This window comes from Notothenia rossii (genome assembly GCF_949606895.1).
Source record: "Notothenia rossii genome assembly, chromosome: 1".
NCBI lineage: Eukaryota > Metazoa > Chordata > Actinopteri > Perciformes > Nototheniidae > Notothenia > Notothenia rossii.
In genome coordinates, this window is record NC_136912.1 from 89,202,616 (window position 1) to 89,224,856 (window position 22,241).

At 39.4% G+C, this 22,241-nt stretch overlaps 3 protein-coding genes across 10 annotated transcripts in view; all 3 read left to right on the forward strand.

The window, feature by feature from the left end:
• The first annotated feature begins 787 nt into the window (after positions 1–787).
• On the forward strand, positions 788–11,106 carry acot11b (acyl-CoA thioesterase 11b). 2 transcript variants are annotated; one of them, XR_013803684.1, is made up of 16 exons: positions 788–991; positions 2,540–2,742; positions 3,379–3,448; positions 3,582–3,642; positions 3,723–3,824; positions 3,903–4,038; positions 5,245–5,398; positions 6,092–6,211; positions 6,380–6,518; positions 6,650–6,705; positions 7,460–7,526; positions 7,609–7,692; positions 8,125–8,258; positions 9,002–9,133; positions 9,301–9,544; positions 10,223–10,356. XR_013803684.1 is itself a non-coding variant. In XM_079656559.1 (16 exons), the coding sequence occupies exons 2-16, from the start codon at positions 2,553–2,555 to the stop codon at positions 10,436–10,438; spliced, it is 1,788 nt and encodes a 595-aa protein (XP_079512685.1). In that variant the 5' UTR covers positions 791–991; positions 2,540–2,552; the 3' UTR covers positions 10,439–11,106. The 2 variants fall into 2 exon arrangements, 1 of the variants encoding a protein (XP_079512685.1); XM_079656559.1 differs by having other exon boundaries at positions 791–991; positions 9,301–9,427; positions 10,223–11,106.
• A 3,357-nt stretch (positions 11,107–14,463) lies between these two features.
• fpgt (fucose-1-phosphate guanylyltransferase) lies at positions 14,464–19,269 on the forward strand. The gene is made up of 4 exons (XM_079656576.1): positions 14,464–14,601; positions 14,690–14,857; positions 15,159–15,251; positions 16,366–19,269. Exons 1-4 carry the CDS (start codon positions 14,529–14,531, stop codon positions 17,778–17,780), a joined length of 1,749 nt encoding a protein of 582 aa, XP_079512702.1. The 5' UTR covers positions 14,464–14,528; the 3' UTR covers positions 17,781–19,269.
• tnni3k (TNNI3 interacting kinase) overlaps positions 18,937–22,241 on the forward strand; it is a 21,012-nt gene continuing 17,707 nt past the window's right edge. For 4 of the 7 annotated variants that reach the window (XM_079656507.1, XM_079656511.1, XM_079656512.1 and 1 more), the window contains exons 1-7: positions 18,943–19,030; positions 19,303–19,411; positions 20,028–20,113; positions 20,790–20,887; positions 21,438–21,548; positions 21,832–21,930; positions 22,026–22,164. In XM_079656507.1, the coding sequence (XP_079512633.1) occupies positions 18,991–19,030; positions 19,303–19,411; positions 20,028–20,113; positions 20,790–20,887; positions 21,438–21,548; positions 21,832–21,930; positions 22,026–22,164 (682 nt within the window). In that variant the 5' untranslated portion in view covers positions 18,943–18,990. Of the gene's footprint in view, positions 19,031–19,276; positions 19,412–20,027; positions 20,114–20,789; positions 20,888–21,437; positions 21,549–21,831; positions 21,931–22,025; positions 22,165–22,241 lie in introns of all 7 variants that reach the window. The other 3 variants (XM_079656508.1, XM_079656509.1, XM_079656510.1) reach the window with 3 other exon arrangements.

Here is a 22,241-nt window from a genome sequence, read left to right on the forward strand (position 1 = left end):
TACTGGTAATCAACCAACACTTACATTTTATTAAGAAAAAAAAAGTGAGATTATTTGAACTCTAAGAAATATTTATTATGTAAAAAAAAAAGATATGATGTATCATCCCCAAAATATAGAGCCCTGAAAAGGTTTTTTTATCAACAGATTTAAGATTGAACATTTATATTTCATTTAATCCTCCCTTTTTATTATCGTTATTTAACCAACATATATATTGTTTTTTTACTTGACTGTTTATTCATCTCATTGTTTCCTGAAAAGCCTATATGCATTATATTTATACATCGCGCTCTATACCAAAAGTAGTTTATATTTCTAAATGTAATGGGCTTTTGGGTTGATTAATTATCAGCAACTTTTAATAAGGAGTTAGGGAGTAATAAATAACGAGGATTTGGGATTGAATAGCCTTGTTTTCTCTTACTTAAAACAAATATGTGTAGGCTTATGATTCAGAATAAATCAATAAAAAGTCACAAGTATATCACAATAAAAGATGTGTGTTGCTTCACCTTATAATGAAAATGGCAAGGGTTAAACTTTTCAAAGACCTCTTGAGTAATGGAAGATATTACAAATCTTACATAAGCCTGTTGAAGGTTAAAAAAAAAACACTGTTTACAAGGTCCATACAATTGTGCATCGTTGTTTTAATTGAATAAATGCATGGACAATATGGTGGGTATCCCCCAACATGAAGTAACTCTACAGTTCCACCTTAAACATTTGGACGTAAGTAACCACTAAAGGGGAAGGTCTCTCCCCCCCTCTCTCTCTCTCTCTCTCTCCCCCTCCCTCCAGTGGTACAGCTGCTAAAACTGAAGCGTGTGTGTGCATGTGTGTGTTTATAAAGTTGTTGAAGAATGGCTGTAATGAAGAGAGGTCCGGCATGCAGGCTGCTGTTTCTCAGCCGGCATTAAGGTGTTGTATCCAACGGTTCATTTGCACTTGAAGGACATTTCACCATACGCAGTAAAATAAAAGATAGGTAAGTCTTTTTAATGTTTTTTTAGTGTGAAATACGTTGATGTTAGCTTTGTTTTGGACACTAAGTAGCAGGCTGCCTCATGTGTTCTTGTTATTAGTTCACAACAGAGGTTCATGATACATGCTGTGGTATGTCTCATTTCTCTTGAGGTCAATGCAAAGGTCACTCCAGCTCCTGTCTCTGACAACAGGAACGATAGGTGATCACTGTGGCCCACTGAAGGAGCAACAGTTTTGGGCAAACCATGGGGCAAATACTTCTATCCCAACAAATAGCCTCCATGAATACCTCATCTGGCTTCATGTCTTTAAATAGTTTGTCTGTGCCTGGAAATAGTTTCTGTCCCAGCTTGATAAAACATGCTCTAAAAAATACAACTCCTATCCTATGGAAGTACTGCTTGCCAGAGTACTTGAGAGGCAGGATAATTATATGATGCAGGGTTATAATCATAAATAGGCATTTCAGGTGTTTCCTGATCCCTGAGTTATGGGATAAATATTGAGCAATTCCTCAGGCCACAAACGGATTATTTAAAGCGTCTTATGTTGCAGCAGTGGCTCAATCTGTCTGCAGTTTTCACATTTGAACAGATTCTAGGTATGAACACATTAAACACGTCTGTCCATTCGTAGTGGATCTACTGACTCAAGTTACTGTTGGGATGGTGTGTGTTTTAACAGCTGTGTTCCTGACCCCTGAACCACAACATGGACAGTTTGTTCAGATGAAAGTGTCCACGAATGCATCCCAAGAACTTTCCAAGAAGCTCCTTTGATTTTCAACGTCATGTTCCAGATTTCATTGCTAGGAATCTGTAAACGTGGTCGTATTCCAAATGTTTGGACGGCATCACATTAGCTGTATTCAGTGATGTAGACTTAAATGTTATGTTAAAGGGGGCCTAATATGCTTATTTCAGCATCATATTTGTATTTTGTGCCTCTACTGTTTCCATGCTTTAATGTTCAAAAATGTCTATTTTTCTCGCACTGCCTGTCTGTGCTAGGGCACCTTTTTTCTCCTCAGTCAAAGGCTTAGAGATGTCCCGCCCCTTAACCAATCACATACAATGTGTTGGAGCGCTAGCCAATAGAAGTGTGACGGTTACATAGTGATGTCACTATGTTCCTGAAGAAAACAAATGAGTCCAATGGAGGCGTTTCAGGCTGGGGGGGAGTATTTAGGAGAGAACCCCCTCCTTAGGGAACTTTTTTACCCTTTGAAGACCATTTACATCGGCAAACACCAATACAAAACATTACAAATATATTGTGTTTACTGTCATAGACCCAAATAAATCACAATTAAGAAACTGGACTTAAAGATGTTTTACTTTTTTTAACCTTAAAAACTCAAATTGATAAATGAATTATTAAGATAGTTGGTGATTCATTTAATAGTTCACTAATAAATTCATCTTTGCAGATCTAGCGGCGATAATTTTGTCTTTATTTGGCTCCCAGGTTGTTCTTTGAGACAGGAGTCCAAATAAAAGTGTGAAAGATTTTCCTGTAACACATTCTTCTTTGTTTTCTGTCCGTGCAGTTTTTTGTGAGAGATGACGTCGGAGGGGAAGTATGCAGACATCATGCAGGACCCTCTGTTCATCCAGGAGAGCGACGAGGTGTACAGGAACCCCACGGAGGTGAAGATGAGTCAGATCGTGCTGCCGTGCCACGCCAATCACTGCGGAGAGCTGAGCGTCGGCCAGCTGCTGAAGTGGATGGACTCCACAGCCTGCTTGTCTGGTAGGAAGACATCAGAAAACCTCCTACTTGTTTCTTTTCAACTCTGAGTACTTCTTCCTGCAGCTCAGCATCACAACATGTAACTGATGATATAATAACTTCACACGGAGACCATCTGCAACTCTGAACATGCACCATGGTTATCTAATAATATCCCATCATGAAAACTGAGATGCAGTTTATCAGAGGTCCCACAGCCAAGATTTGAAACCATGCTCTTGAAAGCAGAATTTAGTTTGAAAATCAATGGAAAAACTGTTTAAAATTGACAAGAAGGTCTGTTTTGGGTTACTTTAGCCACATTCAATTTATGAATATCACAATTAAGGTCCAATATTGCCAATAAAAGATTTGTGTTAATTTATTTGCAGCATTACTTTTTTAATCCAGATTTATTTTTGGATTTAGGGTCCCTGTTTTCATATTATGGTATATTTATACACAAGCAACAGATAGCACTTACCTATGAATCTTTTACGGATGATGTATAGAACAATTAATTGCATTCAAATTTTAATATTTGTGTGTGAAAGATTATTTCTGTATGCCTTTCACACATTCACATTTTACAAGCTTTCACTTTGCCTGAATTGAATATGGACTATTCAAATATTTGTTTAATCTCTCCTCGTCCAGCTGAGAGACATGCAGGTTGTTCCTGTGTCACTGCATCTGTGGACGACATCCTTTTTGAACACACCATAGGGTGAGATATTAACCCCTATTTTGCTCTCACTGTGCTGTGTCTCTCCACTTGAGTATTATGTTTTACACAGATTGTGTTGCTACTATAACCACTGCTGCGTGTTGACAGTAAGCGTCTGTCTGTTTTACTCCAGGGTGGGAAATGTAGTCAACATCATAGCAAAGGTCAACCGAGCCTTCACATCCAGCATGGAGGTTGGTGAAATATAGTTTTTTATTTCTACACAGTGAACGTATAATTTCAGAAAAACATGTGGTGGTTCTTTTCATTTCAGGTGGGTATTTTGTTGAATTGCGAGGACCTTTACGCTGACAGGCAGTGGAAGGTTTGCCATGCCTTTGCCACCTTTGTTGCCCGACGAACTGGAGCTGGGAAGGTAAGGGATAAGAACTGAAATATGGATGTTTTACTGAAGCTGGTTCAACATCTCCTGAGTTTGTTTATGTGCGCGCAGGTTCAGCTGAAGCAGGTGCTCCCTCGCACACAGATGGAGCAGATGGAGTACAGCCTGGCAGCAGAGCGGAGGAGGATGAGGCTGATCCACGCTGAGACCATTACAGACCTACTGAACAGCAGCACAGCGCAACTGGGTAAAGGCTGTAGGCATACGGCTTTAAATCACTACACACATGCACCATTTAAAAATCAGTTTGTACTTATTTGGGATGTTGAGTGTAGCTGCCAGGAAATCAATCACAAAGAAATGGCTCAAAGCAAGTAGCCCATCCATGGAAGATTGATACGATGTAATTTACGAGATCTTTGTAATGGAAAGAATAACCTTCTCTATGAGGCTCCAGGAACTTAAGTTAGAGGACATTTGGGTGAAATGGAAAGTGTATATTACCCCAATACGCCCTTCTTTTGTTTAAAGGGGACCTATCATGCAAAATGCACTTGGTGAAGTCTTTTATACATAAATATGTGTCCCCGGTGCGCCGGGGAACTCACGCATCGTCAGAAAATAAAACCCTCTCTCTTTCGCTCCGTACCCAAATATTTTAAAAACGGGTGTACAACGAGCGGATACAGATTTCCATCCGCTGTGACGTCGGCGGACCCACAGAAAGTTGCTATCAGAAACAAAGCCTGACGTGTTTTGGACGTCTTTGTTTACATTAGCAAGCCTCGCTAACCCTCAGAGCTAACCTGTACTGAAGAGCACATGTGTTTAAAAAGCAGGAAATAAAAAAAGGAACTCACCTTGTGATAAACCCGCAAGAGAAAAAGCATTTGAGCTCCATACTGTTTCAGAAATAATCCTTGACGTGGTTTAAACAGGATGGCGTTTCATCACAGCAGAATTTAACTTAAACTCCGGTAGAATTCTGATCAGGCATTAGCTCCGCCTCCTCTTTCTTCTTTTCTTTTTTTCAAGCTAAGGACCCAAGATCCGCGTTTCTCTAACAGGGCTTCAAAAGAGGGGTTTGAGCAGTAAGAGGCATGGCTACAATGGCTGATCTGTTTGGTATTTTGAAAAAAAAGCTTCACAGACATGCTTTGTATAGGTATGGCCCTACAATATATTTTTCAAACATAGCATGATAGGTCCACTTTAACTGTTTGAATATTTTATTTAATGATCTATACTGTCAATGTTCTATATTGAAAAGGAAACACCCCATGTTCTTGTGTGCTTATTTTTGTTGTTTTGTCAAGAAAAAGAAAAAGACGGACCACTCTGTAAAACTATTTAACATATGTATACAGAATGTACACTTAAGTTGAAATGTGATCAAAAAATAAAATACAAATCTGATTGATTTAAGCTCTTTGTTTTTCCTGCCCCTCACCAGGAGAATGTCAGGAGTACCAGGACGCTGTGCCGGCTGAGCGGACCCGGGTGGAGAGTGTGGAGCTGGTGCTGCCGCCACATGCTAACCATCAGGTCAGCACCTTCGGAGGACAGATCATGGCCTGGATGGAGAATGTAGCTACAATTGCAGCAAGGTCTGTACCTAATGTTCTAGTTTCCCTTAGTTTGTCTCGAATAAGACTTAATCTAGCTTTAAATAAATGGTTTAACACTTTGAAAAACTGCCTATACAGCTTTTTTCACTGAGTTGGACATGAAGCTACAGCCAGCAGTCGGTTAGCTTAGACTGAAGACCGGAAACAGGGAGAAACCGCAGGAAATATATTGTATCAAAATACACATTATGTCTTATTTCTTTATCAAAGACGAGTTGTGGTTAAACAGGGGAAAATGTGTTGGACAGTTTCTTGGCATAACACATTGACTTCTTGGTGCTTTTCTTTGAGACTCCCGGAAGTCACTGCAACCGGCGAAGACTCCAAACCCCTTAAAAATAATAAACAGTCTTTTTTACATTTGTTTATATGCATTCATCAAATAAGATGATTATGGAAATTAGCGACTGTTACAGATGCTGGTAGGTAGGTTTTGTTGCTTTCGAACAGACCCGCTTTTCTCTTCTCTTTTGCCTCACATTTAAGAGGGAAATGTGAGAATGGCATCCGTTTCCTCACATAACATCCAACATGAAAACAAATAAGCTTGTTCCTAGAAATGTCAAATTAACCCTAGTTTGCTCAGGCTTTTGTAATAAGACTAAGGTTAAAAACATCAACACGTAACAAACTACAAACACTTTTCTCTGTTGTCCTTTTATTTTCCTCTAGTCGCTTGTGTAACGCTCACCCGACCTTGAGGTCCATAGACATGTTCCATTTCCGTGGTCCGTCTCACATTGGTGACAGACTGGTACTGAAAGCCATTGTGAACAATACCTTCAAGCAAAGGTGAGTTTACACATTATGAAAGAAACTAAAGAATGAAGCAAATATCTCTCAAATCCTCCACTTTAGGTTTGCAATGAATTCCTTAAACAAGGCTTTTACAGTCTAAAATGTGTTCATACTGTACGTCTGTGTATGTTTTCTGAACTGCACTTACTTCTTGTGCTGTAGCATGGAGGTGGGGGTGTGTGCTGAGGCCTACAAGGGTGGGGAACCTCTCCGCCATATAAATAGTGCCTTTATGACCTTTGAGGTGCTGGACAGTTACAGGAAACCGTGCACGGTGCCACGGATACGACCTGAGCCTGTGGTGAGTTTTCTTAGTGTCCTGTAGCTTCCTGAAAGTCCATGATGAGCAGTAATGTATAGAGCCAAAAAAAGCAAGTATGTACTTCATAAAGTAAGGATCCCTTTGTGAAGATTTCATATTATGTTCTACAGGATGGAAAAAGACGATATCAAGAAGCTGTTGCCAGAAGGAAGATTCGCCTTGACCGGTTAGTCTCTCCCTTTAAGTTAAGATAAGATAATCTTTTATTAGTCCCACAGCAGAAAAACAGATAGTAAACAGCAAGAGGTTGAACATGCAGATACAGATGTGTGTATTGTTTTGAGTGTAAAGGTCATATGCTTTTTCTATGTTCCTAAAGCCATCCCTAAACTGTCGTCTTGTCAACTATGACAAGATGCATAGATGTAATCAAATAGAACAGTATGTTTTTTCTGGCCTTAAGTTGCCCTTTGTCAAGTTTGACTCAATAGAAATCATAATAAACAACAAATACATTGAACAATAATAATATATGTTATTTGAAGGCGACTTTCACGACACCCAAGGACACCGTACTATTCAATAAAAGGTTAAAAACAGCAAAACATGATGAAAACACAGCAGGGTAAACATAGAAGAGGCATACACAACATGTAGTCTATGATTACAGTGTAAAGGCATTGGAAGTCGTACAGAAACAGTCGTTATTTCTTTGCTTTGTCCGGACAGAATCTATTACAATATTCTGCAGCGGCGAATGACTTGGCAGAAAAGCATATCACAGCTGAGCAGACCTGACACTGTTAGGCATAATAACCTCATTGTTCAACTGTGAAATACCCTGCCTCCAGTATAATCTGTATTCCATTATTTGTTAACAAAAATGTGTTGGCTCATTGCTAGAATGAAAAGCTTCATATTGGATAGCTTCTCTGTTTTTTTCTGTTGTCCCTGAGTCATTGTGCCCTGCATGTTTACAGGAAATACATCCTCTCCTGCAAGCAAGCTGAAGTCCCTGTCTCTGTGCCCTGGGAGCCAAGTAACCAGGTATTGGTATTTTTCTGGCACACACACTTGTTGAGTCTAGATTTTGCCAATATATTCAGACTGTGCCTTTTGTTTTTTTTAGATGTACCTGAGCTTCAATAATGTAACCGCACTGAAACTAATGGATACCAGAAACAACTGGGTATTAACTTCTGAGAAAAACAAGGTCAGTAATGTTTGTATTAGCTTCCAGGATATAGCTTTTTAAATGGTTACAGCTGTTGTGAATCCTCCATGCATTCTGATCTGTATTGTGTTGGCTGCACCGTCACAGTGTCTGCCCTGGAGGAAGGCCCATATTTTTCAATTAAATCGTGGAATAATGCAAGATAAGTAAGAAAACGTTGTCTAAAGCTAAAACCTTCAACCTTCCTCTGATCCAACTGTCTCTAAAAGTCATTTTTAGAGATTTTGAGAATAAGACTTGAATGTAGTCACCCTCAAAATATGTATAATTACCATATTTATAATCTCTCATGCAGCCACCATGTGGCAATTTTGACAGCATCAAACTTGACGTGCGTACGTTGGAATAATGTGAAATCCTATTTATAGACACAGAACTCACCGTCACATTGTGTTTTTGCTGCGTTCTTAGGTCAGACTGTACACGCTGGAGGAAAACCACATGCTCTGTTTCAAGGTGGAGATGAACGTCAGCGTAGCAGCTGAGCAGACGTTCCACCTCCTGTCAGACCTGAGGAGGAGAAAGGAGTGGGACCCGCTCTATGAGTCAGTGTGAAAACAGTTATCTGGTGCAAGACTATTAACAGTTAATCCAATAGTAGATTAGCTTTAAGGATAATTCTGATGTTTTTTAATGTCAGCCAATCACAAAAAAAACACAATAACAAGGTCAGAGAATGCAAAAATCCACAAATCAACCGTTTCCTGAAAGACAGGTTTAGTAATTTCCTATAACAGCAGGCAATTGTTAATCAAACGAGAGTGTTTCTTATGGGACTATTTTCATCTGTGGATGTATATGCATTCGGTGAGTATTTACGTCAGTAGGATGGTGTGTGTGGGATCGAGTAAAAAAAAAAAAGAGAGACAAGGCATCCATTGTGATTTATTGCAATGGTGTTGATTATTGCTCCAAATGTCGAACATTAATAATAATATTAATAATTGAACTGTTGGTTTTTTTGGTTCACTTTTTGACACCAGGAGGAATGAAAAATATGACCAGCCTTACATATTTAAATTCCTTTTAAATATAACAGCAACCAACCAAACAAATAGTGATGACGTCAGATTATATGTTGTGTCTGCATGAAATAAAAACTTTGCACATACAGTATTAAATGCCAACACTGTGCTGCTGCAGCTGTTATTTGTAGTGGATGTTACAGATACAATTATCGAATTATTAACAGATGAATTGTCTTGATTGATAAAGACAGCAGCGCAATACGTTGATTCTACATCTTAATGTTATTATTATCATCTGATGCTTAATCCTTTGTGTGCAGGGAGTGTGAGTATATCAACCAGGCAGATGAGGAGGACACTCTTTATCGCGTGGCCACACCGTCCATCAGCAAACGGGGGAAAGGCCAGGACTTTATCTTGCTGGCATCTAGGAGGATGCCATGTGACGCCAGGTCAGTGACACTTCTTTAATTATTTCTCTGCTGTATTTATTTCATTTTCTCTTGCATTTCTTGATTTCCGTTTCCACCTTTTTTATATGATATATTTTTGCAACCAGTTATTGCATTACTGCCTGCTCCTTCATAAAGTCTCATGATGGTATCCCTGCTCCTCTCAGGGACCCGTATCTGATCGCTCTGCGCTCCGTCACTCTGCCTACTCACCCCCCCACGGAGGACTACACCAGAGGAGAAGTGCTCTGCGCCGGCTTCACAATCTGGGAAGAGTCCAGCACTGTCACCAAGGTTGGCACTTCAGCATGCCGCGTGCTATGAGCTCATCACTGCATTAGCACCAACGATTCATCACTGCAGAGCTAGGGACAGACAGGCTGCAGTGGTTTACTGCACCACATGTGACCTGTAAGAGCCACTTACACACAGAGATTAAATTAGATTATACTTTATTGATCCCACATTGGGAAATAGTTTTGTCATAGCAGTATGTAAACAAAGCATTCCACATGAGTTAAAATGAAATAAAATAAACAGTAAATATATATATCAACACTAAAAGATATATACTGTATTTAATAAATATAGAGTTTAAGTTAGTCTAGACATATTTGAAAAAATATGTTTATATTGGCATGACAGATCAGATATTAAAATGAATACCACCATTTTTGTATAGTTCGGTATGTATTGATGTTATTGGATTAGGAAAAGGTCATGCTTCTGTTATTATTATTATTTAAGACAGGTGATAGGGGCCACAATGCAGCTTTCTGTGCACATGTACAAAATAGTTTAAAGAGTACATGTTATATTTTTCTCATGCTGCCTGTGCTGCAGCACCTCTTTTCACCCTCTGTCTGAAACCAGAGCCCAGTCTGCTCTGATTGGTTAGCTGGCCGGCTCTGTTGTGATTGGTCAACCTCTTAGAGATGTCCCGCCCCTTAGCCTATCACGTACAATGTGCTGATGCGCTAGCCAATAGAAGCCAAGTGCTATAAAGTGATGTCACTATGTTACAACATTTAAAGAAAAAAACTAGTTTGCTAAACGGCCACTTTATGATCTGATGTGTTTTTGTTTCAGATCACCTACTACAACCAGGCCACTCCGGGTGTCCTCCCCTACATCTCCACAGACATCGCAGGACTCTCCTCCAGTTTTTCCAGCACTTTCTCAGCCTGTAGTCGCTTCCTGGAGGCCAACAAGGACAGCCCGGCTGCTCTGCCTCTGTCTGCAATGACACACAGCATGGCCTCCCTACAGGTGGACCAGAAGCACCATCAGGAAGGATTAGCATGAAGTCTCACACATACTTGAATGTACTGTACGTGTCCTACCCTGAGATTACAAACATATTGTCAATTGGTTTGTATGTTCTTTAAAGTCCAACTGTTTGACTTTGTTTATTCTGAAAATGAGAATAGTTCTCTTGAAATAATAACATTGTATTCATGTTTTAGGTCTTGCAACTTGTTTTAAGCAAGATGAATAGGTATGAAGCAAGAGTGCACAATGCGTCTGAGCCGTTCTTGGATTATAAGACTTACGTTTTCTTAGAGCTAATATATAAGGAAAACCTACTGTACTATACTAATTTATAGATCAATTAATCATATTTTGATTTAAGTATTTAACACAATCTTTGCGATGTATAATCGTGAGAAAGCCATGTTTATTATGGTATTGCCAGTCTTTTAGTCTAAACTGTGATGTGTCAATCAGCCTCTTGTTATAGGTTATTTTCTACCTCCTGAATAAAGTTTTTCAATTATTTGATCAAGACTTTGAGTCTGAGTAGGCCAAGATGAACATTTATTGTGTAATGATGCTTTTATTTTGAAATGTATGTATTTTAGAGGACAACTCTTGCACTGATTGTATGATATATGTTGACATTTAATGGCTGAGTATCTCACATGGCAAGCTGTCTTGATTTGAACTGAAACAATAAACACAATGGACCAGTGGATTCTTCTCATTTAGCCACCTCCCTCACCCTGCATTCCTGCCATTCTTATTCTTATCTTATCTATCCTATTCCTTGACCATTTTCAAGGCAAACAGCTGCAGCTTATACTCCACTTGTGATGTTAGTGTTGTTATACTGTAGTTAGTAGGTGCTCTGGTCAGAGGAGTAGTTTGAAGTTCAAGTGAAACAGAAAGGTGGTTATATTTGGAATCGTAGCTTTCCATGTATTTAGTTTGTTCCATAATTCCTATATGATATCATCACTTCCTGGACAGCAAAACAGGGAAGTGCATAAGTAACAGCGTTGGAATGTGACAAAGTACATGTACTCAATTGTTGTACTTAAAAACGCCCTATATTGTTATGCTTTTGGGGTTTTCCCTTACCTGTAGACAGTTATGTAGGTTTTTTGTGCATGTCTGCAAAGGCAACACTTCTATAAGCTAGAGCTCCAGCACATTGCAAGTGTAGAGGCTCTAAATACAAATATGAACCTTAAAATAAGCATATTATGCCCTCTTTAAGGACTTATTGACATACTTGTTGTGGGGGGAAACTTCTGAGGCAATTGGCGTCAGGACTCAGAGCGACACGAGGAGAGCTGGAGCTTTGATGGCAAACACTAACGGTTTATTTGGAGCTTCGGCCTGAGAATTCAGAAGACATGTCAAAGGGCCACGGTCTGACCACACGGTTGAGATGCCACACCAATTCTGAAGAACTCTCCTGTAGCTCGAGGTTTTAAATAGTTCAGAGTGTAATAATCAACATTCTTCAATAGATAGACTAAACAGCTGAGGACAATAAACAGCTGAGGACATTTGTTGTCGCTTATGGCTCGGGTCATCTACACCCCGAGAAGGATGTGTTCCAGGTGTCCTACAACATTAAACTTTCTCTGAAAGAGAGTTGCCCGGTCATAAACTGGTAACAACAACAACTTAGGGCAGCCCCTCTTTATGGGAGACAACGGCTGCTCAAGGTGAAGGTTGGTCAGCTGCGTCACAGGGCAAAAGGTAAACATGTAGGGCGAAATTATTCCCTGACACTTGTTCTTTACTCAAGTATTTCCATTTAATGTTTAATGTACTTCTACTCATCTGCATTGTGAAGCTTAATATTGAACTCCTATACATTTACCAAACACTCATAGTTACTATAATTTATTTCTAAAAGATAAATAATGTAATGCAGGACTGTTATCTTATAATATATTATAGTATTTCAGGAAGTTCCTAAAATTGGCTTCACATTTACAAACAAAAATTAAAGGACATGTTTAGTGATGAAAATATAATTATAATATCATAACCCTGTAAAAAAGAGCCGTTTTGCATATGGCTATAGGAGTGTATAGGCTATAGGCTACTTGGTACTTTTGATACATTAAGTAGGCTACTTTTGGCTGATAATGAAATTAAGTTAAGGATCTGAGTATTTCTCCCTCCACTGATGCATTCACGATTTAAACTTGTATTGCACGCTATCCTGAGTACTGTGTGACATTTTATGTAAAACTGATGTTGTCAAACACAAGCGAGCCAACTCATTCTGTCAAATCTAAAGCCTCCCTGGATATGTTCTGTTGGCCTGCAGCTTGTCGCTCGCTGCCAGGTCATACCACTCTGCAGGTCACTGTGTGTGCCTGTGTGCTATTCTCGTTAAAGGCCTCGGTCAGTGAGGCAAGCTGCCCCCCTCACCCCGAGGGCCTTTATCAGCGCTAACTTCAAGCCATCCCATTCGATCTGTTATAGAAAGTCAGCCTGCACCTGCCTGTCCCTGCTGGCTCTTAACACGTCCAACAGCCTCCATCTGAGCCCTTCTGTCAGAGTGTCTTCTCCCTGGTGCTCTGAGCGCTTTAGCAGCCGTGTGGACAGAGCTCTGTGAGCTACAAACAGCTTTATCTTAGTACTTTAAAGAGGCCATCATATGCTTTTTGGGGGTTTCCCCTTCCTCTAGTGTGTATAGGTTTTTGTACATGTATATGGTTTGCAAAAGCTGAAATCTAGAGAGAGTTTGTCTCCCACACTACCTGAAAGAGCAGCTGACACATGGCCATGGTGCCCACTGAAGATTACAATGTCCTCCTTTTTATGTCTGGGCATTTAGAGGACTTCACATTCAAAAGTTCAAAGCAACTCAATTGATGGGTTTGAAAGACTGATTTCATTAAATTCAAATTAGATTACTCAACATAGTTAGGCATAATTAAACCTGAGCAGAGGTATATTCTAACACTTGTGCAGGTTTGCAAGGCTGGTGAATTAGTTTCTAATCTTATTTCACACGCTCCCATTGCTAAAACTATGTTTTTTCTTAATATTACTGTGTATTTTGTTTAAAAGTGAACAGTTATGTATTGATAGTTCAACACATTTAGCACTGTTGAAGAGATGAAGGTGCATCAAATAAAAAACAACATGTTCCTACCGAAATGATAAAACATTGGCTGAGTTATTGGTCATCATCTCTGAATGTCCTGCAGATCCACCCACCCTCACCACCACGTGCTCCTTTTACTCCCCGCCCAGACTAGAGCCGTATAATAATGAGGGGTTGCACAATTTCGGGAATTTTCAAAGATGGAAACTTTCCATGGGAATTAACGGGAATTTATGGGAATAAACTGGGAATTTTCTAAATGGAACGTTGGCTCATGGGGAAAGTATATTTGAGCATACTGTAATCTTGACTAAAACAAACAGATGCCATTCAAGTACACTTGAATCTCCATGCCATAGCACACTGCTTATTGCATGGCTATTGAGACCACACAAAGGTTCGCAACAGGCTCACAAATGTGAGAGTGGAAAAACTGGTTGGCATTCGGGCAAACCTAAGGCTCTCTGAGCCTGACACAGAGCCATCTTCATTCCTCAACAAGGCTGGACAGTCACACTGCAGAGAAAGACTCAGAGTTGGATGTTGATGAGGCCCAGGAAGAGCCCACTGAAAGGGTTTAGCAAAAATTGAGAGGATTGCTTGAAGGAAGATTTGCATGTTTAATGGGGCTTTTTGGAGGGAGAAGGGCTCTTTTCATTTAACATTTTGAATGGGACTTTATGGGGATTTTTGGATGGGGGGTGCATTTTTGTTCATTTTTTAATGAGTGACGTTGGGGGGGATGAGTAATATTTAACTCAAAATTCCTGTTTTCGGTCTTCAATGAAACAAATAATTGTTCAATAAAATAATTAAAACTTGTTCTGTTCTACTTAAAAAAAAAAAAAGTCATGTTTTTTTGTTTAATTTTGCATCGAATATTTCCAACATTCCCCAGCTTCCCATGGAAACTTTCCGGAAATGTACAGGAAATGTTCCGCCCCTTTGCAACCCTAAACACGTGACCGGAAGTGAGAGACTGAAAGAGACAGATTTGCAGCACAGCACCGCGTTAGATAAAATGTCACTAGCGACAGAATGAGCCAGGAATGTAGCACAAGGTTACAAAGTGCAACCAGAGAAAAACTCAGGAAGTTTGACTCTCTGCGCGGTGAGTTTTATTTAACTGTCTTGTATTATTTTCCTAGGTATACTTCCTCCTCCTGTGTTATAAACACTTGCTTTTTCTCCGCCTGCAGCTGGAGAGGTGCAGCCCGGTGAGTTTTGGGACGTGGTGGTGCTGACGGCTGTGGATGAGAACCAGAGAGCAGCTTATGAGCTGCAGATCAGAGAGAAGCTGCTCAGAAAAGAGCTTCCGGTCGGAGTTCAATACAAAGTGTTCGGAGACCCGCCTGGATCTAAAATAGGTGAGCGACTATGGATCTAATTTCCTGCCATAACTCCACAGGTTTGCTCAACATGTTTTACAAATGCCTCATGATTCACTAACAAACACAATGTGCTTTGCAAATACAAAACACCATCTACAAACTAATGCATTTCGTTTTGCAAAGAAAACACGTATCTATTAAATCATGTTTCAGAGACACATTCAGCTCTATAAGCGACTCAGACGATTTTATTGCACTTCTTTCTATCTGTTGCTGAGGATCAACAAAGCACAGCATTTATATTTGTAATACTTAAATGACCTTGTGTTTAATTAAGGGAATGGAGGCTCCACTTTGTATGCCCTGCAGCAGCTGAAGGAAGTCTATGGGAAGACTCTGTGCAGACTGAGGGTCATCCTCATCCATGCAGGTTTGATATTTCAATGACTTTTTGTTTTTGTTGATCATTTAAATAAAGTAGAATAAAGTTTTTGCTGCACTTTGTGTTTGTGTCCCTCCGCCTTCTTCTACAGAAGGGATTCATTATCATGTAATTAACAGAAATGATCTCATGCACCAAAATACACATGTACATATTTCATTCAATAATGGTAGAGATTCTGCAAAACTGATCTTGCCATATTGCAATTTTGCATATCCAGCTGCCCTGAAACGTAATCTGATTTAGGCAAACATGGAGGAGGAGAATGATATTGTAAAATCAGCATGTGGAACATATTGGTTATATGATTAGCTGTAATTTGCAGAGCATTTAGACAGCTTTTTGAAATAGAAGAGCATCAAATCCTTCAGGAAAAGTCTGGTCTATTCTTTGGTATACTTCAGTCAAACTTTGTGGTTTTAAATTGCTTAATATTGGGCTGAAATAAGTCGGAACACTTATTGTTGCACTTGTTTACCTTAAAACTGTAAATTATATTTTTATTCAGAAACCTTAAAGTTTTCATTTTGAAAGAGTTTTATTTTTACAGTTATAATGATTGTGTTGTTTGATGCTGTGCAAATTGTAGAAATGCTCAATGCTCAATTCATCGTATTTTAATCGCAATTACGATTATGGCTTGCAACGATTACGAAGACAACGTAATCGAAATAAAACGATAATTTTTTTATTTGTATTATTATTACTTTTTCAAAAAAAAAATCAATTCTTTTTTTTTTATTGGTTTTTCAGTTGAATTATGCTTAAAGTTCACGGTAATCAACTGTTAAAAACATACTGTTCCATTTTTTTTTCTCCAATAAATGGATGTTTTCAAAGTAAATGGATAATCGTTTTTAATAATCGTGATATCAATTATTGACCCAAATAATTTAAACCATTTATTCATTACATTTACAGAACAATAATTGTATCCTGATGAATACAGTTATGGTGATTTAAAATAAAATATACCGTGTTATATCATTTTGGCCATATTGCCCACCCCCGTTTCAAAATGAAGGTGTGGATTGCAAATGCTCAGACATTTTGAATGATTCCCGTACTGTTTGTGATGTTTGCCTCTTCTCATCGTCTCCAGGAGGGTTCAGCCAGCGCCTGCCGAGTGCCAGCGCTCTGGGGAAGATCTTCACGGCCGTGCCTCTGGGGGACCCTCTCTACCAGATGCTGGAGCTCAAACTGGCGTTATATGTGGATTTCCCGTCTCAGATGAAGCCCGGTGTACTGGTGACCTGCGCGGACGACATCGAGCTCTACAGCACCTCAGAGGACGAGAGGGTTAAGTTCGACAAACCTGGCTTCACCGCATTAGGCCACCCCTCCCCACTCTCTATCGGGACCACCCATGGAGTGTTTGTGTTGGATTCAAAAGAAAAATCGTCTATTTCTGAAATTGAAAACGCCTCCTGCCTGCTCTTTCTGCACAAACCGAGCGTCGATAAGATGCGTGACACCGAGGCTGTTTGTAAAAGGCAGAGCGGTTGTTTCGTGCTTTCTGACGCTGAGTTTGCCTACACAGACAGCACCTATTACATTGATTTTAATACAGCGATGTCTCTTCTCAATCTGCTGAAGGAGTTAGGGCCTTTGGACTGTGAGGTGGACGCTTACGGAGACTTCGTCCAAGCACTGGGTCCTAACGCCACGATAGATTACACCAGCAACACTGCGAATGTCACCAAAGAGGAGAGCAGTCTAGTGGCAATCCGCCAAAAGATCTTCCATCATCTAAAAGGAACTCCTTTGAATGTTATCCTCTTGAACAACTCCAAGTTTTATCACATTGGAACCACGTCAGAGTACCTGTTTCACCTCACGGAGGATGTGATGCTGAGGGCTGAGCTGGGTCTCCTGTCCTCTGCATTCAGCGTGGATATGAAGGAAAACTCAGGATGCTGCGTTATGCACAGCGTCCTGGACCCCAGTGTCTCTGTGGGAGCTGGGTCAGTGGTGGAATATTCCAGACTGGGAGCAGGAGCTTCTGTAGGTGTTGGCTCCATCGTAAGCAGCTGCTGGATCCCTGCAGGACTCTCAGTGCCCGATAGCGTCTTCATGCATTCCCTGTGTGTGAATGTGAAGCAGAAAACCAGGTTTGTAACCGTCGTCTTCGGCATAAACGACGACTTGAAGCGCACCGTGGAAGCCCCGGCGTTTATGGAAGATTTGAATCTGTTTGGTGTCAGCGTCGCAGAGTCTTTGTCTCGCTGGGGGCTCGAGAACGAAACCCTGAGGTTCTCCGGTGATGCTTCAAACTGTAGTTTGTGGAGCGCTTGTTTGTTCCCTGTTTGTTCGGATCAACAGAGCTCCTTCTCACTGACTCTGGAGATGCTGCAGGCCGCGCTGAGTGGATCTTCTTTCACTTTACCCAGAGACACACAGCTGATGTCCATGCATGAGGCCTCACAGTGTAAAGACCTGCAGCAGATGTTGGAGTTCAGAACAGGACTTTATGAAGACATCAAACAGAGGAAACCTAACAACAACTCAAGACTTTAATCCAGATTATGAGACTGTTTAGGTGCCAGAAAACATTGATTGTGCTTTAAATCATTTATTTATGCTAGGATTCTTGGATTGTCAAACGATTGTTTCAACAGTGTGAAGAGCTGATATTAGGGCTGATCAATTAATCGCATTTTAATCGCAATTACGATTATGGCTTGCAACAACGTAATCGAAATAAAACGATTATTTTTTTATTATTATTATTACTTTTTTTCTCCAGTTGAATTATGCTTAAAGTTCACGGTAATCAACTGTTAAAAACATACTGTTCAATTTTTTTCTCCAATAAATTGATGTTTTCAAAGTAAATAGATAATCGTTTTTAATAATCGTGATATCAATTATTGACCCAAATAATCGAGATTATGATTTTTGCCATAATCAAGCAGTCCTATTATACAGTATAGTATGGTTAATTTAAACCATTTATTAATGACATTTACAGAACAATAATTGTATCCTGATGAATACAGTTATGGTGATTTAAAATGAAAATATACCGTGTTTTTTTTATTATTGGTTTTTCAGTTGAATTATACAGTTCAGGGTAATCAACTGTTAAAAACATACTGTTCACATTTTTCTTTTCCAATAAATTGATGTTTTCAAAGTAAAGGGATAATTATTGACCCAAATAATTGAGATAATGATTTTTCCCATAATCGAGCAGCCCTAGCTGATATGGATTTAGTCATCTGATTCACTTTTTATGAAATCAATACTTACATTTTTTAAATTTAAATATAGCTTTCTGGTGAAGCGTTAATCAACACTGTGCTCGATTAACATGCCCTAAGTCTTGTTATAGTGTGAGACAATTATATTGCTTTCAAATACACCTTTTTTTTTACAGTCAAGTGTTTCCAATAAAATTATTCGTTTGGACTCATTATCGTTGTTATATCTGTAGTTTTACTTGTGCTTTTTTTCGAGAATGACACATCAACATGTCTTCAAAATGAATACAAATACTTTATATATCTTTCAATGTCACACACGGTCACAGTGATACACGGCTGCTTGCATTTGGAGGGAGATCGGTTGTCGTAGTTGTCGGGCATTCCACTCTAAGGAGTTTATTTTTAGCCCTCAGCCAGGATCCGTGCTTTATCTGGACCTGTGTGATAGTGGCTCAGAGAGATTGTATTACTGCTTTACCAAACAATACAGCACACATCACAGGAGAAGAGACGCCTTATCAATGGGAAACTACAAATCCAGACCATCGCAGACATGCACAGGTAGAGGAAGGTGTGTTTGTCATAGTTTTATTAATATTATATGTATCGACAGGACTGAGAAAGAGATTTTAAATGAAGAAGGAAAGCCTGGCGGTTTGTGTGGCTGCCATTACTCAGCAATACAAACACTGACATGTACAAGCCATTTAAAAAACAAGTGATTGATAAAGATTATATGTAGGGCTTAAAAACTGTTAAGAGATATTTCTGCAAATGGAAAATAAAAGCATTCTATATCAGATGAAGTGTTGTTGTGTTTAACCCTGATGAAGATGAGTGGAAGAAGAAGGTGGGCGAGTCGTACTCTCTGATCGTAGAGAAGTTAGATGATGACTTCACGCTCAAAGACAGCGAGCTCGGGGAGCTCCAACTGGCTTTCAGGTGACAAAATACATTTAACTAAATTTAATTGATCAACTTTTTATGTTGGTTTTTTTCTGTGTCAGTCGGATGTCACTTCTCACAAACAGCTAAGTGAGGTGACTAACTGTACCATGCACATTTGCTTATCAAAGGAATTGAAAAGTATAGGATATTGTTAATTAGGACATTATTTTAAAACCTAATAGCTGATGTTAATTTACTATTCCCCTACAGCCCCTTACTATTCATTTAGCAATTAATTAAAAATGCTATATAGTGCTGCTTATCTGTAAACTAACATGCTTGAGTTATACAACAATTATTAAATGCTGTTTCTTCTTTCAGATTTAAAATGATGGTATTGTTTTAACGTTCACTGCACCTTGGCCATTAAACCTAACATCAAATATATATAATTTCAAACTAAATCAAATGTAGTCCCTAAAGGTTTAACCTAATTCAAATGTTTTTCTTATTTGAAGCAAATGTAGGATTCTTGATGCTCTGAGTTTGGATCTTAATTGCACTTATTTTAACTCGTTTTGGATAAAAGCATCATGAATGTAATGTTAAGTGAACATTTACATTTGATCACAACCCTGTAAGCAGGTGATGTGTATTTTGTGTGTCTCAGCTCTGATGAGGCTTTCCTGAAGGTGAACGTGAGTTACCGAACAGAGAAGGGTCTGTCGCTGCTGCACCTCTGCTGCGCGTGTGGAGGTATGCATGATTACTACTCTCTAATAATAACTCCTCCACAAAATGTGGCGCTGGAAGAGAGGATCACCGTGAACTGACTGACACCACTGTCTGCAGACGACCTCTGCTGCTGCTCACATGAAAACAAACTGTAGATATGTTATATATTGTATAAAAAGATATAGAAAGAGTCAAATTGGAGGAAATCAGTAATGAAAGAGGTACTCACATATTAAACTTAAGTACAGGTGTAGAAATACGAGTTTGAAAAGTAAGTAGTTGTAATTAAAAGTTCAAAAGTATTAGCATCATTATGTTTTCAAATACCAAAAGTACTTATTATGCAGAAGGCCTATTTCATTATAATAGACTATATATTGTATTATTAGATTACAGGAATATTCATCATTTTCTATTTTTTGTATGTCTAGATAGATTTATACAAAATAGTATAATATTCTACTTATTGTTAATAATAATAATTGTGTTTGTTGCTTTATATTTTTGTTTGAATCTGCAAAGGAACTCCTGTCTGATTAATGTTGAGGATAGAAAAGTTAAATATTTCCCTCTGAGATGTTGTGAGGTAGAAGTATGATACAGAGTCAAATGGATGTAGTCAAGATAAGTATCTCAAAATGGTACTTCAGTAAAGTACTTGAGTAAATCACAGCCTGATTGAACGTGTTGTGTTCAGGTAACAAAGAGCACGTCCGCACTCTGATGCTGAAAGGCCTGCGACCCTCCAGACTGTCGAGGAACGGCTTCACCGCGCTGCACCTGGCTGCTTACAAGGTGGAGAGGAATGAAGAGCAATGCAAACAGGATTCAAATATTATTTGAATGTTTTTTAGGTGCAATCTGTCTTGTTTTGTTTGTGTTGTTGTGTGGTGAAGAGATGTCCGACCACATGGTGGAGTGCAAGTGCCAGAGGTGGAAGAACAACTTCTACTTGAGTAACATGTAGTAATACCACAGGGAATAAATACTCCATTACAAGTAAAAGTCCTACAGTACATTCAAAATGTTACTTTTAGTGAAGGTAAGTATTCATTATGCAAAGAGGCCCATTTAGAATAAAATGCATTTTATTGGATTATTACAATTCTTACCTTAAAACTTGAAATATTATTTTTTATGCATTTGGAAACTTATTTATCACAAAGTGTGTCGTTATTTCGCCTCAATATTTGAGGTCTTAGCTAAAAACGATGTAATTGGATGTCTCACGGTAGGGCTAAGTATCTTTATAAGCTATTTTTTTTTACCTATAGAAAAACTAAACACTAAGTTGAGTAGTCTATTGACACGATAAGCCAATAATTAATGTGTGGATCCTCTGCAGGATAATGCTGAGCTGCTGACGGCTCTCCTCCACGGGGGTTCTGACGTGCAGCAGGTCGGGTACGGAGCTCTCACCGCCCTGCACATCGCCACGATGGCCGGACACCACGAGGTGAGAGCCGGGATTATTTTCTCTTTAATTAACAGTGAGGAAAAGATATCAACAGCTCTATCATTTAGCATTTTAGTTTCACTTGTTCACGACATTAGATACGTTGTTTTGTCTGTTGATGTGTGCTGTGACTATCTGACTATAGTGTGTATGTTTGTCTGTATGTGTGTGGACCCCAGGAAGAAGAGCCGATGCTCATGCTGTTGCTAATGGGGATTCTCATTTAGACATAAAGGGCGTTTCATTGATTTGAAACCTTGTTAATGTGTATTCCCTCTACCAGGCCGCAGATATCCTGCTGCAGCACGGAGCTAATGTGAACGTTCAGGATGCCGTGTTTTTCTCTCCACTGCACATTGCTTCTTATAACAACTATGAGCAGGTAAAGTTCTCTTATCCACCACTTCTGCATTCTTCGAGAAAATTAGTACTTTTCTCATCCAAATGTATGTGTGTACTCATCTCTCTGCTTCAAAGCTGGCCAAGCTGCTGCTGAAGTTTGGGGCGGATGTGAATGCGAGCGGGGAGGTGGGGGACCGGCCTCTGCACCTGGCTGCAGCCCGAGGGTTCCTCTGCATCATCAAACTGCTGCTGGGGGACGGGAGCAAAGCCAACGGTGAGACATGGGGCTCCAACAGGTGGTTCCTAAGAATATAGACTTTTCAATAAATAACAGCATAATTTTAATAACAA